The sequence below is a fragment of the Stegastes partitus genome, unplaced genomic scaffold, assembly GCF_000690725.1.
Source record: "Stegastes partitus isolate 25-593 unplaced genomic scaffold, Stegastes_partitus-1.0.2 Scaffold121, whole genome shotgun sequence".
In the NCBI taxonomy this organism is placed as follows: domain Eukaryota; kingdom Metazoa; phylum Chordata; class Actinopteri; family Pomacentridae; genus Stegastes; species Stegastes partitus.
The window spans coordinates 56,532-74,136 of NW_007577852.1; the positions used below are offsets into that span (position 1 = coordinate 56,532).

A 17,605-nucleotide genomic window follows, 5' to 3' on the forward strand; every position below is an offset into this window, starting at 1 on the left:
CATTTCACCACATTTTAAGTTTTTTAACTTCAGTAGAATTTGATGTGGGTAAGACAAGGTTCCAGTTTTTTGATATTTTGACCAAATGTTGATGTGACTCATTGATAGGAGACTTAAACTGGTGTTCATAGGGGTCTATATGTTGTCATTATATGTGGAAAAATGACAAGCTACATCCACGTTCTTTATGTTGAAATCCAACAACATGAGGCTGATATTGTCTTATTGAATGTTGCCACACAGAAAGCAGAAATGAACTCTGAACAGAGAAACTGATGAAGATTCAACACACATTACAATAAATCACAAGGTTACCAGCTGTTTGGCCATCAGAGAAAAAGCTATGTTAGGCAGACACCAAACCCTGCACATCATTACAAACAGACTACCCCCACTGTAAAATATGGTGGTGGCAGCATCATGATGTGGTGATGCTTCTTGACAACAGGCCCTGGAAGGCTTGAAAAGGTAGAGGCTTAAATGAATGCAGCAAGTCTAGAGAAATCCTGGAGGAGAACCTGATGCAGTCTGAAAGAGAACTGAGACTTTGGAAAAGACTTGATTTCCAGTAAGACAATGAGCCAAAGCAAACAGCCAAAACTACACAGAAATGGTTTAAAGACAACAGTTTGAATGTTCTGGGTCAGTTGGAGACCGGACCTCAGTCCAGTTCAATGTTGTAACTGCAGCCAAAGGTGCATCTACTCAATACTGACTCAAAGGAGGTGGAAACTTATAAACTCAATAGTTTTGCATTTTATGTTTTAGTTGTTTCACAAATCTGTTTTTACTTTGACAAGAGAAAGCTTCTTTTTTAAATTATACTCAAAACAGGTAAGGTAAAATGGCCATGATTCAATATTGAAAAACAATAAATGGGGAAGGCTTCCAGTGCAGGTGAATACTTTCACTAGACACTGTATTTCTGAAGATTTTAATATGAATTAATATGGCTTCCCAGATGTTCATTGTTTCTAAGGTGAAAATACATAAATTCACAGGTCTGGAAACATTCCATATTTAAAATTAAGCAACATTTTTATTTTTTTTACAGAACTTAGTTTGAGTCCTACATAACAAAAAAATAAACTTTGATCAAAATCTGAGACAGTACAGCAACAAGTTTTCTGAATTCTGCCTGAACTGATGCAGACAGACCCGATAACAAAACACTCTGAAACACCAGCAACACCGCGATCTGAGATGACACAGACTGATCCAATTAGTGTATCGTTGAAACAACAGAACAGTTGATCCAACAGTTTGGAGACCATGGAAAACATGTTAAATGTACAATATGAATGTTTAATGACGTGATGAAAACGTATCTGGATAAATAACAGGAAAGTCATAAATGAGAATATTTCACAGCTCACTTCTCTGCAGCAGGAGGTTGACTTTCTTTAAAATCAATGAGGCAACCCATTGACCAGTCGCTCTTAAAAGACATACAGCTGTTATTAGGTCCAGGTCCAGGTCCAGGATCAGAGGAGTCTTGTCTCTGTTGGATTCTAGTAAATAAAGAAGAAGACCACCAGGAAGGAAATTCACTTTAAATTGTTTCAGACAAAATTAACCTTTTAACAACGTTTCAGAGGAATTTATTGGTAAAATCCAGTTGAAACAACAAACGACTGAGTTGATACAACAGTTAGAACTTAAATTTTACGACTTACTTCTTCACAGCAGGAGGTTGACGTCCTTTAAAGTCAATGAGGTGACCCTTCGACCGGTCGCTTTTAAAGGACACACAGCTGGGTTCAGCTCCAGGTCCAGGTTCAGGTTCAGGTCCAGGTCCAGGTTGGTTCCTGTGANCAGTGATAGGAATCACAAGACTAATTTACTTTTCTTGTATGTGTTTGTGTAGATTGTATTAAATAAATATAAATATCTGCCTCCAAAGTTTACCCTGTGTTTCACCTCTTACCAACCTTTTAAACCATCGTGCTTGAGATCCAGAGGCCACAGCAGATGATTATATTATTTTACCTGATAATGACAAACGTATATAAATAACACAATTTTTCTTAGCAACCAAGTTATCATTATTATTGTAATAAGTAGTATTTTGGGTGCAATAAACTTCTCAAACCTTAACTTGTCAGTGAAAAAGCATTGTTTGGGTGGAATAAACGTTTAATATTAGAACTACTTGGACATGAAGTTACACATTCTGTGGAATAGTCCTTGAATAAACCTTTAAAATTATATTTCTGCATTTACTTTTCTATTTATTCACCTATTTACATATTTTAATCTATTTAATGTAATTTATCACTTCATTTTCATCATTTCTTATTCTATTAATTTTTTGTAACTTTTCGTCTATCTTCATCTATCCCTATTTTAATAATATACTTGATTTATTTGATTTTAGCTATTTTTCCAACTTGTGTTTATTTCATTTCATCTCACTTGGTGTTTCCGGATCACATGTGTTATATAGAACAATGTCAGGATTGTTTGTACTGTTTCATAGCATTTTTTTTCCTGTTATCTGTAAAGCACTTTGTGTTGCATTTTTTTCGAAGTGTTTTATGAATAAAGTCTGATTGATTGATTGATTGACTGATTGATTTAAAATATTGTTGCATCATGAAGAAAATGGTATAAATGTTGAAATTTTAAAACACAACAAACTATTTGCTGGTTGTTGATCAATTTATTATTGTTTATAATATGGATAGTAGTAAAGTTCATCCAGATTCTCAAAGGAAAAACACATGCGTAACAGACTTTTGTATTGAACCAAAAACTGAGGAATTCATTCCACTGGTCGGTTATATATTGTTCTGTAAAGTTTAATCTTTTGTACATTTTCATACAATTTAAGAAATTATTCTTTCTTTACAGAGGCAAAACCTTCCATGAGATGAAAAAGACATTTTATCAGCAGGACCTGAAGTCTTTTTCTCTGACCACCATTCATGGATATAAAAATCTCAAAATAAAGTAAATCATAAATAATAAGGCCGCAGTATTGTGTGCTTAAAATGTCATAGTACATCATGTTTTCTGGACAAAAAATATAAAACATCAGGACGCTGTAAAGATTTTACTACAGACGTCATGTAGTTTATTATATCATCTTAGTAAAAGCTGACACAGGATAGTTTGTTGTAAAATAATGTCACAGTTTAATGTTTGTTAAAATCTTGGATCTGAACACGTTTCTGAGTAACAGAGACATGTAGAGACTGAACTATCTGTTCAACAGGAAAACTGTTTTTTTTAACAGGAGGACACTCTGGATACTGAACTCAACACAGACACACTGAGGAACCAGACCAGAACCCAAATCCAGGATACAGAGGTTCAGTGAATGTGGTGTTGAAGGTGTGGAGGTGGATCAGAGAGTCAGAGGAGACTCTGTAGAAGGACAGAGTTCCAGCAGGACAGTCCACATAAACTGATACTCTGTGAGAGACTGAAGACCTGATGGATGTTTCTCTGTTATTATGGCTGACAGAGTAACCACCATCAGAGCAGAACAGAGTCCAGGACTGATGATTAAATCCAAACACACAGTCATTAAAGTCTCCTTTCTTTCTGATTCCTATGTAACTCACTGATATCTCAACCTTTCCGCTCCACTCAACCTCCCAGTAACAGCGACCAGTCAGACCAGTTCTACACAGCAGCTGACACCAGTTAAACCTCTCTGGATGATCAGGATACGACTGATCCTCCTTCACAAATGTCACCTTCCTGTTGTTGTCAGACAGTTTGAGGTTCCTGTTTACTGTGTTTGTGTCGACTGTGAGTTCACAGGAATCTGATGGAGAGAACAAACACAACACAGCTGCAGTTATTGATGGATCATGTGATCAGTATTAAACCTTTGACGATGACCTCAGAGATGTGACAGTTTGAAGATGGTTAAATGTGCTCCTTTGTTTCCATGAATCCNTACTTTTCTTGTATGTGTTTGTGTAGATTGTATTAAATAAATATAAATATCTGCCTCCAAAGTTGTCCCTGTGTTTCACCTCTTACCAACCTTTTTAACCATCGTGGTTGAGATCCAGAGGCCACAGCAGATGATTATAATATTATTTTACCTGATAATGACACAAGTATGTAAATGACACAATTTGTCTTAGCAACCAAGTTATCATTATTATTGTAATAAGTAGCATTTTGGGTGCAATAAACCTCTCAAACCTTAACTTGTCAGTGAAAAAGCATTGTTTGGGTGGAATAAACCTTTAATATTACAGCTACTTGGACATGAAGTTGCACATTCTGTGGCATAGTCCTTGAATAAACCTTTAAAATTATAAGTACATTTTGTGTGACATCTTCCTTTAAACCATAAGTCGTGCACTTTAGTGATCATCCATTGCAGTAGGTGGCGCTCTAAACTGCTCTAAACCATACAAAAAGTGTGCGGCCCTAGAAGTGTGGTCCTGTCAGTGCGGGTCCTGAGAGTGCAGCCTCTGGCTCTGCACGCATGCTATTGGGATTGCCTGGCGCCGCTGGGTCACGTGATGGTACATCAGAAAACGACTGACTGACAGAGAGTTTTTAGTAAGAACAGATGATTCCTCATCTAAGAGTCATAAATTTTGGTGTTCCTCAGGGTTCAATTTTAGGGCCCACACTTATTAGTTTGTATATGTTACCATTTGAAACCGTCCTCAGAAGACATGGCATCAGTTTCCATAGTTACGCTGATGACACACAGCTATACATCGTCGTGTCTCCTGGTGGCCAGTTGATGCCCTTTTGAACTGTATTTTAGACAGTGAATCATGGATGGCAGAGAACTTTTTACAACTCCACCAGGACAAAACTGAGCCTCTGGTCATTGGAACTGAAGCTCAGAGGGACGATCTCAGTTCACAACCACAAGCTCTGGCATTAAAACCATGAAAACAAGTTAAAAATCTTGGACTCAGCAGTCAAGTTTGAGGCCCACATTAAAAATATTACCAAGATGTCTTTTTATCACTAAAAAATCATTGCCAGACTGTGACCAGTCCTCTCTAAAACTAATGGAGATACTCTAATAGATGTTTTTATTACATGCAGCACTGATTATTGTAATGTTGCACTGTCTGGTCTCCAATAGAAGACTCCAACTACTTCAGAACTCGGCAGCACGAGTTCTATCGAAGACCAGAGGAGAGCTCATATTACACTATTTTTAAAGTCTCTGGTTACGTGTCTCTTTTACAATTGATTTTAAGATCCTTTTATTAGTTTATAAAGTTCCTAATGGTCTTGGTCCTTCGTATTTATCAGATTTGCTTTTACGTTATGAACCCTCAAGAACCCTCAGGTCTTCTGGTCGTGGCTTTTTAATTAAACCTGAAGCCAGAACATAAACCTNGTGTGTTCGTGGCTTTTTGAACGATGAACTTGAAATGACTTACTGACAATACCAGCTTTTTATACCCACAGAATGTTGAAATTGGTGCCACATTGAAAAGGGTTGTCTTTTAGTTTTTTGGTATTGGCCCCAATATGTAAGGCACACCGTACACAGTGAGACCATTACATGGAAAACGCAAAATGAGGTGTGTCTATCACAATAGCCTCCCTGTCCCAGAAATCTCTGAAGTGAAACTAAGACTGTATGTATGAAATCCACTGAGTCTCTCACAATATCCCTAGCTTATTGTGAGTAGTGTATGTTGGACACACTGATCGTCCACTGGTCTACAAAGAGCAGCATGGAGACGACTGTGGACACAATAGATGGAGAAGTAGTTGTTGTACATGTACACACCATGAATATGGAGTCCAGGTGATGCTGCTGGTCAAACTGAGTACTGGGAACCTCTGAGTTCTGCTGGTCCACTCTGTGGACCAAACATCAATAGTTAGCTTACAGTTTATCACACAGAGACAAACACAAGCTGAAGGTCCATGAAAGCACATTTTTAAACATCAGAGTCATTGGTAGCTCTGTGAAGAGGCCTGGAGAGGCTGAATGCCTCATTCCATCCTTGCTTGTCTTGTGTCTGCTCTCAAATGTACATCGCTTTGGATAAAAGAGTCTGCAAAATGAAATTGTAGAATTGTAGACTACAGAATTGGAAACATGATGTGTGGTGGTGTGTGGCTCCTCCTGGTTCCTCCTGGTTCCTCCAAGCTGCACCAGGAGGAACCACAGCAGTAATTTAACCTGTTCAGACTTTGCTGTGGCTTTAAACTGTGTTCAGCTGCTTCCTGTTTACTTTAATAATCTTTGACGTGTCTCCAACCTGACCAGATTTCACCTGAGACAAATTGACCTGATTGGATAAAGTCTAGAAAGACACCATTTACACACCTAAACATCAATCAGAAGATATCCAGGTGTCTAGAACACTATGGTGGGCAGGTGGATGGATGGACAGAAATAATTGTATCTGCCAGAATCCAACCCATCTGGATTCATTCTTAGATTTTTCAACTGGAACATGTGTTGCTGCACCATCTCAGATTCAGTTCAGAGTTGAATTGTATGTTATTTGGGACCCAAAGTTAAGGACTGCAAAATACTGTTGCAGAATTTTGAGAATTTCAAATCACAATACATCCATAAAAAATAAAAATGTCACAGCCATCACATTTGCTGAGGACACAGATATAATTGCTTCCAGCAGATCCCAGTCATTCCATGACTCCAGCATTTTAATTACTGAACCTTGAAAATGGAAGACAGCACAAAATTTAAAAACAAAAGTTGTAATAAGGCCATAGAAAGTTCCTGTTAGTGTATAAATAAGGATGGATCCATATTTCCTACTAAGCATACAATCTTTGGTCTGCATTTCACCACCTTTTGAGGTTTTAACATCAGTAGAATTGTATGTGTGGCAAGACAAGGTTCTAGTTTTTTGATATTTTGACCAAAAATTGATGTGACTCATTGGTAGGAGAGATAAATGAGTGTTCATACGGGTCTATATGTTGTCATTATATGTGCAAAATGACAAGCTACATCCATGTTCTTTATGTTGAAATCCAACAACATGAGGCTGATATTGTCTCATTGAATGTTGTCTTACAGAAAGTGGAAATAAACTCTGAACAGAGATACTGAAGAGGATTTAACAAACATCACAATCAATCACATGTTCACTGAAACACTCAACAATCACAAGTGCTGCATCAAGAAGACAAGTTCAACAATAGATCAATGCTGCATTAAAAGCAACAGAAAGAAAACATGTGAAGGACTCATCTTTCGTCAAACAATCTACATTTCATTGATGTGCAAAAAGTAAATATCTGCTGATGTCAATAGTTCATGTTCTGTCTCTCCATCTGGCTCCAATTTTGAGGAGAAGAAGATAATACAAACGGGATATGAAGACCAACAAAGACACTGAAACATCTTCTGAGAATTTACTTCATGCAAATAAATGAAATGTAAATCCTTTGAGTAAAGATGAGTCCTTTACATTGTTTTCTTCTGTTTTTACTGCAGCATGGATCTACTATTGCAATTGTCTTGTTCTTACACCACATATCATGATGGGTTTCAATAAACATGAGATTAATTGTGATGTGTGTTGAATTATCATCACTTTCTCTGTTTCTAAGTCATGCTGTTGTCTGTCGTTGCATGTTGTGTTGAGTTTTATAGGTTTAATGCTTCTGTTCATTAACTCTGACAATACAGTGACTGTACAGTGCAGAGCAACATTCAATATGACCTTTTCAGCTAAAATAATGTGTCAAACACAAAGACTGACTTCAAAACATTTCAGAGATACGTCTGTTTTGTTGTTGCTGAACCGGTTCTTTACCTTCTCCATCACATCTCCTCCATATTGGCATAGAGTGTGCACTTTAAGGGGTGTTTTTATATCTGCAAAGCCCCCAGCAGCCTTTCATGAAGCCACAGCTTGAGAAGATTGGACTAGTTGGACTGGGAAAGAGTTGTACGCTGTATTATATTTACAAGCTTCATTGGCTGAGTGTGCATACAGCAACTGTTGCCAGTTCTTCACTGACCAAGGCTTTTTGAGAGAGTGGAAAAGAGAAAGACACTGTTGGAAAAAGCTCATATTAAATCTGGACTACAGGTTACCAGCTTTTTTGCCATCAGAGTAAAAGCTATGTTTGGCAGACACCAAACACTGTACATCATTACAAACACACTAATCACTAGTTTTGCATTCTATATAGTGTAATTATTTAATATTATTTTTGTCAAAATCTGTTTTTACTTTGACCTGAGAAAGCATCTTTTTGAATTCTACTCAAAACAGGTTAATTATAATGGCCATGATTCAATATTGAAAAAGAATAAAATGGGAAGCTTCCAGGGCAGGTGAATACTTTTACTAGACACTGTATTTCTGGAGGTTTGAATTAATATGGCTTCCCAGATGTTCATTGTCTTTAGGGTGAAAACATATAAATTTAAAGGTCTAGAAACATTACATATTTAAAATGTTCCAAAAATATTTTTTACAGAACTTAGTTTGAGTCCTAAATAACAAAAAAGTAAACCTTTATCAAAATTTGAGACAGTACAGCAACAAGTTTTCTGAATTCTGCCTGAACTGATGCAGACTGACCCGATAATAAAACACTGAAACACCAGCAACATTGTGATCTGAGATGACACAGACTGATCCAATTAGTGTTAATATTAATATTAATGTTTAATGATGTGATGAAAATGTATCTGGATAAATAACAGTAAAGTCATAAATGAGAATATTTCACAGCTCACTTCTCTGCAGCAGGAGGTCGACTTTCTTTAAAACCAATGAGGCGACCCATTGACCGGTCACTCTTAAAGGACATACAGCTGGGTCCAGGTCCAGGATCAGAGGAGTCTTGTCCCTGTTGGATTCTAGTAAATAGAAAAGAAAACCACCAGCAAAGAAATTCACTTTAATTTGTTTCAGTCAAAATGAAACTTTTAACAGTGTTTCAGAGGAATTTATTGTTGGAATACAATTAAAACAACAAATGACAGAGTCGATACAACAATCAGATCCTATATTTTACGACTTACTTCTTCACAGCAGGAGGTTGATGTCCTTTGAAATCAGCTAGGCGACCCTTTGACTGGTCGCTCTTAAAGGAAACACAGCTGGGTTCAGGTCCAGGTCCAGGTTCAGATCCAGGTCCAGGTTCAGGTTCAGGTTCAGGCCCATGTTCAGGTCCAGCTCCAGGTCGGTTCCTGTGAATAAAGATGCAGCAGTGATGTGATGCCAACTCTGACATGCAGAAGAGTCATGGATGGGTAGAGATGGTGGTCTCACCTCTGAGCTTTGCTCTGGTTCTCCTGATCCCCACACAGAGAGCTTTTAGAGGGAGGGACTCCCTCCTCTCTGTCCTCACACTGATCCATGCTGCTGAACTCACAGCAGCTCACACACACATTCTACCTTAACCTGCAGAGGAAACAAATGTCATTGCTCCACTAAAATCCTCCTGAAAACATCTGCTGCTGCACTTCTACTATCAGTCCAGCAGATGGCGTCATGGAGCTGCAGTGGTTCTCAGTGGAACTGAAAGTAAAAGACATGAAGCAGTTTGATTTCTGAAGAAATAAAGAAGAAATAAAGAAACATCAGCCTGATTTACTGAAGTGAATCAATGATATAAAATAAATATTGATCGGCTTCACTGAATCATAGTCACTGAATTATAGTCAAATAATCGTATTGATTGATGTTTAAACAGCAGTGATCCAAAGGTTGTGGTGAAATAAGAAGTGAACCTGTAGAAACATCCCAGAGCAGAAACAAGCAGCGACGTTACTGAAGTTAAAGCAGCAAACAAAGCAAACTTACAGATTTTACCAGAGTTGACGTTCAGCCAACATTCTTCCTGTCTTCTTTACCTGCAGCACACCTGGACACAGCTCCGCCCACTTCTTTTTCTGTCATCCTCCACCCCACTCACTAGCGTCACCCTCAGGACCAGACCACCATCTCTCTGTAGCAGGAATCACCAGGCTCAGGTCTGTCAACAGAAAGCAGAAGATCCAGCGCAGAAACATCAGTCATTGATTATTGATCAGAATAAAAGCAGCTCCAGCTTCCAGCACCAAAACACCTTCACATAAACCACCTGCTGGTCCACACATGAAGAACCAGCTACTCTGAATGTGTCACGTTTAAACACAAGATCCTTCTGAAACAAAACATTTCTCATAATGACCTGATTGTAGATCTTCACAGCGACTGTGTGTTTTTAACTGAAACATGGTTGAACACTGATGGACCAGCAGCTCTCACTGAAGCCTCACCTCCAAATTCATTCAATGCAGTTTATTTATATCTCAACAACTCTGAACATACACAGACCAAAGAATGAAAGGAATCACTTAAACCACACTGTGTAAGTAATTCAGAACCATATGTCATAAGAATGGACAGAGGAAACTGAAATCAGTAAGATGAAGATCTTACAAATGTTAAAGCAACAATCCAAACTTCCCTCTGGATTCCTTTGAGGAAGCAGTCAGTGACGGTGGGCAGGAACCAAGAAACTGCCCTTTAATAAGGACGAAAAAGAAAATAAAAATGTCAAACTTTACTCACTGAGAATGACTTTTGTCAGCAGCTGCTTGGATGAACTCATGAACTCTGAGCAACATATCAAATCAATCAATCAAAGAAAGGCTAATGACAACTTATTGCGAAAAAAAAAAAAAAAAAAAACTTTCATAGTGGGAGATGTCCATCCATCCATTATCTGTGAATCTGTGCAGCATTTAGGTTAATGAGGCAATTTAAGATTAAGATCTGCCCGAGGAAACTGAGTCAAAACATATTCTAATCCGAGAATTTTTCCTGATTTTAGTCGAGTTTTACTTTGGACTGTCTTTTAATTCTTTTTTTTGTTTTTAAAAGTTTTGACACGTATTTTTAACTGATATTTAAATTCTGATGATATTATGCCTGTATGTCTTCTGTTGCTGTTTGGGGAAACACTTTGTGCTCAAAAACTGAGATTATTATCACAGTTAAGTCGCATGGCAGAAAAATAAAGTAATTGATGATGTCACCTCTGTAAATTATGCACAGGTCAGCGCGACACTGACTATAGATTTGTATGCAAATTTGTGGTGCTGTGACACTGAAGGCACAGTTTAATCCATACAGTATATTTCTGATTCATAATAACAAAAATGGATGAATAATCTTATACAAACCTCAAGAATATATCATCATTAAAATTGTTACCCAAGTTTATGCGTAAATAGCCCTTTAAATAAAACTGAAAAATGTATGTCAATGACTTATTTAGAGATGTTAAACATTGNCATGTTTTTGGACTGTGTGGGAGGAAGCCGGAGAACCCGGAGAGAACCCACGCTGCACGGGGAGAACATGCAAACTCCACGCAGAAAGATCCTGGGTGTCCTCACCGGGACACGAACCGGCAACCTTCTAGCTGCGACGCAGTGGCTCTTGAAACCGAAAGTAAAAAAGACATGACGCAGTTTGATTTCTGAAGAAATAAAGAATCATCAGCCGCTGACAAACTGATCAACTGTCGTCAGTCAGTGATCTAATATAAACATTGATCGGCTTCACTGAATCAATAGCCAAATAATCGTATTGATTGATGTTTAAACAGCAGTGATCCAAATGTTGTGGTGAAATAAGAAGCAAACCTGTAGAAACATCACAGAGCAGAAACAAGCAGCAACATCACTGAAGTTAAAGCAGCAAACAAAGCAAACTTACAGATTTTACCAGAGTTGACGTTCGGCCGACGTTCTTCCTGTCTTCTTTACCTGCAGCACATCTGGACACAGCTCTGTCCACTTCTTCTTCTGTCATCCTCCACCCCACTCACTAGCACCACCCTCAGGACCAGACCACCATCTCTCTGTAGCAGGAATCACCAGGCTCAGGTCTGTCAACAGAAAGCAGAATATCCATCCATCCATTATCTATACACCGTTTAATCCTCACTAGGGTCACGGGGGGGGGGCTGGAGTCTATCCCAGCTGACTTAGGGCGAAGGCAGGGGACACCCTGGACATGTCACCAGTCTATCACAGGGCCACACTTAGAGACAGACAACCAAGCACACTGACATTCACACCTACGGACCATCACCAGTTAACCTCAACATGTTTTTGGGCCTTGTGGGAGGAAGCCAGAGAACCCGGAGAGAACCCACGCTGCACAGGGAGAACATGCAAACTCCACGCAGAAAGCACGCGAACCGGCAACCTTCTTGCTGCAAGGCAACAGTGCTAACCACTGTGCCACCTTGCAGCCCTAGTGGGTTTCATTTTGTTCTTGTTGCAGTGTAATCTGAAGTCTGGGTTTTAGAATGTTAGGGGTTCAGAATTTTAGAATGACTGTTAACATCAGCGTTTGTCCCTCTGTACGTCAACAATACATTTTATCATATATGGGGCAGGCTTTGGACGTTGTCGTGTTTTCCTAGTTTCTGATGGAAGTCCTAATCAAGACGGTCGCCCTGGGACTGTATGGCTCCAGTCAGAGTGTCATCAGCAACAACAAGTTCGATACCTTCATCATATTTGCAGAGTTAGTATCCCACAGTGCCTCATGACATGACAAATGTCTCCGTTTTCTCTTCTGCCTGCAAATAAACAACAGCGGCCATTTTCAGAATTCAAATTCTCAGCTTTCAGGTTCAGAAACTATATATTAAAGCACAAACCCACCAATGTTTAAAAACGTGAAAACAGAAGAGGTTTTAGAACCATGAGCCTCTCATGCCTTCTCATGTTGTCTCATTTAGTATTGGAATGCACATTTTGATTGAAGTTGACATTTGAACAACTACAGTCCTCCATGGACCAGAGCCCTAATGGTTTTTATTATAATCATTCATTCTTTACATTTTTAACTTACATCTTCAGACAGTTTGTTTATTAATGTGAACTTTGATTAAATTGTTTTGACTGACACTCCAAATCATGATGTATTATTTTCTGCTAGTTGATGGCTCAATGAATTGTTTTAGCTCTAGTTTATAGATAAAATGTTGGAACACTGGTGAAAGTGTATCGAAGTAATCAGTTCCTCGATCCATCATGATGAACACTTCATTGCAATTGTTAAATACGATCCTTTGTCAAATCAATGTAGGACTGTCATGAAACAGAGCCTTAATTCATCATTTATTTATTTTTTCTGGAAAATAAATATTTACTGTGTGTTCCCTGAACTTGAAGCAAACTCATGGCCTGATGGCTGGACCTGTATGCACATCTACTGTCCAACAGCTTTGTGAGAAGCATAGTGAAAACTTTAAACTAAAGGTGGTCTTAAAGAATCGGTACACTTGCAGATTTAAAAATTAAAAAAAAAAAAAAAAAATCAGAATAGCTAAAAGCGATGTATGTAATTTTGCAACTGTGGCCTTTCAAGCTTAAACATCTATACAGCAGTGAAATGCTGCATGCACATTTATTAATATGAATCCAAAAATAGAAGCTCTTACAGGAAAACACTGACAAGGAACATTTGATGGCACAGTGAGTACTTTTTGGTAACTTCAAGCACATTTTGCTGATAATACTTGTAACCTTTACCTAAATAAATAAAGTTCATAGTTACAAATAAAAAATTCATCAGGATCGTGGAACACATCTGACTTCAAGAGTGAAGACATGAGTCTGGTTTTCCTCTGCCATCATAACCAGCATTACTCTTTAGGAGATAGTTTTGATTTACTGTTTCATCCATCTGAGTGTTTTGAACTAAAAGGTTATTTTAATTTTTATTATTGTTGTTATTATTATTATGTTTCCATTATTATTACTTTATTTACAAACAATATATACCTGTACAGTAAGTTTTTATTATTGTTGTTGTCAATAATTATTATTATTAATTTATTAATAATATCCACATCTTATTTTCAGGAATGTATTATATTCATATCTTACTGCTTTCTTTTTTTTTTTTTTTTTTAAATCAGGCACTGCATTTATTTTCATGTCATATAATTTCTGAGCAACACCTGGCACAAGAGTTTCTTTAGAGATAAATGAAGTTCTACTCATCCTAACCCATGTTATGTTTTCAGTATTAGGCTGACTTTCTGTGCCATTATTTTTTTTATTTATTTAAGTGAAACTATCAGTTCTGTGCATGCAGTAATCCACCACTGCAAATAGCATCTTAGCAGCAAAACTGAAAACTGGCTGTAATAATCATGATTCTTGCTGAGCTTGACCCAAAGTTTTCACTGCAGAAACTGTGAATCTGTGCAGCATTTAGGTTAATGAGGCAACTTAAGATCAAGATCTGCCCGAGGAAATCAGGTCGACTGAGACAAAACATACTCTAATCGGAGTATTTTTCCTGATTTTAGTCGAGTTTTACTTTGGACTGTCTTTTAATTCTTTTTTTCGTTTTTAAAAGTTTTGACACATGTATTTTTAACTGATATTTAAATTCTGATGATATTATGCCTGTATGTCTTCTGTTGCTGTTTGGGGAAACACTTTGTGCTCAAAAACTGAGATTATTATCACAGTTAAGTCGCATGTAAATAAACTAAAATAATTGATGATGTAACCTCTGTAAATTATGCACAGGTCAGCGTGACACTGAATATAGATTTGTATGCAAGTTTGTGGTGCTGTGACACTGAAGACACAGTTTAATCCATATATACAGTATATTTCTGATTCATAATAATAAAAATGGATGAAAAATTTTAAAATATGGATGAATAATCTTATATAAACCTCAAGAATATATCATCATTAAAATTGTTACCCAAGTTTATGCGTAAATAGCCCTTTAAATAAAACTGAAAAAAATATGTCAATGACTTATTTAGAGATGTTAAACATTGAATGGGGTCAAATTGACCCCAAAGATTGGAGGGTTAAGACCAGAAACTACTTTGTGCAGCTTTATCAGCTCTTACATACAATATCTTCAGTTGGTTATATATTGTAAAAAAATAAAATAATAATAATCTTTTTAGATGAGACATAAGCAAAGCTAAATGAGATGATATTTAAGATATTGTGCATCGTGTTCTACCTGCTGTGTGTAAAACTGTGTTTTCACTGTTTGAAATATGAAGGAGACACATGAGTAAACAAGAATTCTTTATTTAGTTTCAGTTACAGTAGCAATATAATGCATGCAACATATACAAAGCTTTTCTAAAAACATAATTAAATTGAGGAATATTGACACATTTACAATAAGAGAGCTTCTGCTTCTTTGAGAGCTTTTTCTATTTCAGCCGCCTGAAGGAAGAAATCCTTCCTTCCCTGCATCATATGTTCTCGTGCTTTAGCAAGGTCTGTCATTGTTGTCTGGATCTCCTGAAAGTTTGTAAAAAATAAAACATTTAAAAAGAATTTACAGCTCAACCAGCAAATAGCAACATTACATTGGTCAATGAAAGTAACAGGGCAGTAAAAACTGGGTGCAGAAAATGATTCAGAGCACGTTGCTGTGATGACATATCACCAAAGGCCTTAAGCTGTCAGTCTCCTGTGACAAACCAAGGAATTGCTGGCTGAGTCCAACTTAGGACTTCACAAGATAGCCTCAAATAGCATAAGGGTCATGGAGCTTTTCCCATGGAAGAACGAACAAGTGCCTTTAAAGATCTAGATTTAGCAGCAGACCCCTTGCATCTTCAGCAAAGTTTGGATTTAAGCTGGGAACTCCAGACTGACAGTTTCACCTTCAGAGTGTCAAGAGACGTTAAACCATTCACTCGGAGAGGCACGCTGTCCACTGTTGGATTTGCTTCCCCCATCACAATCCAAGGCAAGGCATTGGTAAGAGACATTTCCTCAGAGCAGCATGAGTGGGATGCACCTCTCCCACTGGAGAAAGAGACACAGTGGAAAGCATGGACTGATTCCTTAACTGAGTTGGAACAGGTTTGCATTCAGAGAGCATACATTCCAGTCTCCATGTCACGTAACAAATGAATAAAACTATGTGTGTTTGCGTGTGCCTTGGACTCTAATGTAAAATGGCATGTAGGGTTTGTAATGGGAAAATCAAAGCTTGCTCCTTACCCTATACACACCATGCCACGTCTGGAGTTGTACACAGCAGTCTTGGCAGTTGAGCTGAATGGATCCAGTCTGAAATAGATATTCAGTTTTAAGCAGTAAGGTTCTTCACAGATAGCTGCATCGTGCTGGGCTACATCCACAACAGTTCACGAAGGTTCTATACTTATGTAGCTCACCGAGTAGCTTGCATTCGAAGCTCAACTGAAAAAAAACAGTGGCGGTATGTGTTGACTGTCGCTCAACTTTGGAAAACTGTGAAAAATGAAATATCTTTTGCCACAGCAAAAAGGTGAACTATGTACAGTGTATCAGATATACCAAAGCTCTTTCTACTAATGCATTTTATTGTCTGTCCCTTTGTGTCTCTCTCAGGAGGGAGTGAGATCAGAGATTCAGTGATAGGAATCACAAGACTAATTTACTTTTCTTGTATGTGTTTGTGTAGATTGTATTAAATAAATATAAATATCTGCCTCCAAAGTTGTCCCTGTGTTTCACCTCTTACCAACCTTTTAAACCATCGTGGTTGAGATCCAGAGGCCACAGCAGATGATTCTAATATTATTTTACCTGATAATGACACAAGTATGTAAATGACACAATTTGTCTTAGCAACCAAGTTATCATTATTATTGTAATAAGTAGTATTTTGGGTGCAATAAACCTCTTAAACCTTAACTTGTCAGTGAAAAAGCATTGTTTGGGTGGAATAAACCTTTAATATTAGAACTACTTGGACATGAAGTTACACATTCTGTGGAATAGTCCTTGAATGAACCTTTAAAATTATAAGTATATTTTGTGTAACATCTTCCTTTAAACCATAAGTCGTGCACTTTAGTGATCATCCATTGCAGTAGGTGGCGCTGTCTGAACAAAACTGCTCTAAACCATACAAAAAGTGTGCGGCCCTAGAAGTGTGGTCCTGTCAGTGTGGGTCCTGGGAGTGCAGCCTCTGGCTCTGCACACATGCAATTGGGATTGCCTGGCGCCGCTGGGTCACGTGATGGTACAACATCAGAACACAAGAGGGGGGAGGAGGAGCAAAGTGTGACAGGTGCAATATCAATATGTTAATATCAATACCAATGTTGTTATCAACATTACTGATATTTAGATGGATCCACCCACCGCTAGCGATAACTACAGGCCAGTGTCCAATCTGCCATTTAGAGAGACTTTTTTTAATCAGCTAAATGACTTTCTTAGCCGCCACCACTCCTTTGAGAAACATCAGTCAGGTTTTCGAACCAATCACAGTACAGAGACGGCACTAGTCCAGATTGTAAATGGCCTGAGGTCCAATATGGATGTAAACAAACCGCCTGTCATGGTCCTACTGGATTTAACTGCTGCCTTTGACACTCTTGATCACTCAGTTTTTTTTAGCCCGACTCCACAGTCTGCTTGGACCCTGGTTCTGTTTTAACTGGTTGAAATCTGACTGGCAGAGTTTTTAGTAAGAACAGACGATTCCTCATCTAAGAGTCATAAATTTTGGTGTTCCTCAGGGTTCAATTTTAGGTCCCACACTTATTAATCTTTATACCATGGTCTGGGTGAATACTCGATTCTGATTGGCTGCAGGGTGTCCATTAACAAGTGATATACGACACCTATAAAGAAGTTCCGGTCAAATAACCTGAT

The 17,605-nt window shown here is 37.9% G+C and overlaps 1 protein-coding gene and 1 long non-coding RNA gene across 2 annotated transcripts in view; both read right to left on the bottom strand.

The window, feature by feature from the left end:
• Positions 1-2,647: 2,647 nt before the first annotated feature.
• The window catches only part of LOC103354819 (NACHT, LRR and PYD domains-containing protein 14-like), a 20,692-nt gene continuing 5,734 nt past the window's right edge, over positions 2,648-17,605 (bottom strand). The window contains exon 6 of the mRNA XM_008278369.1: positions 2,648-3,775. Within this exon, the coding sequence (XP_008276591.1) occupies positions 3,261-3,775 (515 nt within the window). The 3' untranslated portion in view covers positions 2,648-3,260. The remainder of the gene's footprint in view (positions 3,776-17,605) is intronic.
• On the bottom strand, positions 8,791-9,252 carry LOC103354809 (uncharacterized). The gene is made up of 4 exons (XR_520061.1): positions 9,219-9,252; positions 9,111-9,136; positions 8,969-9,056; positions 8,791-8,803 (listed from the first exon to the last, which is right to left on the bottom strand). It is a non-coding gene; the product is annotated as an uncharacterized LOC103354809 (long non-coding RNA).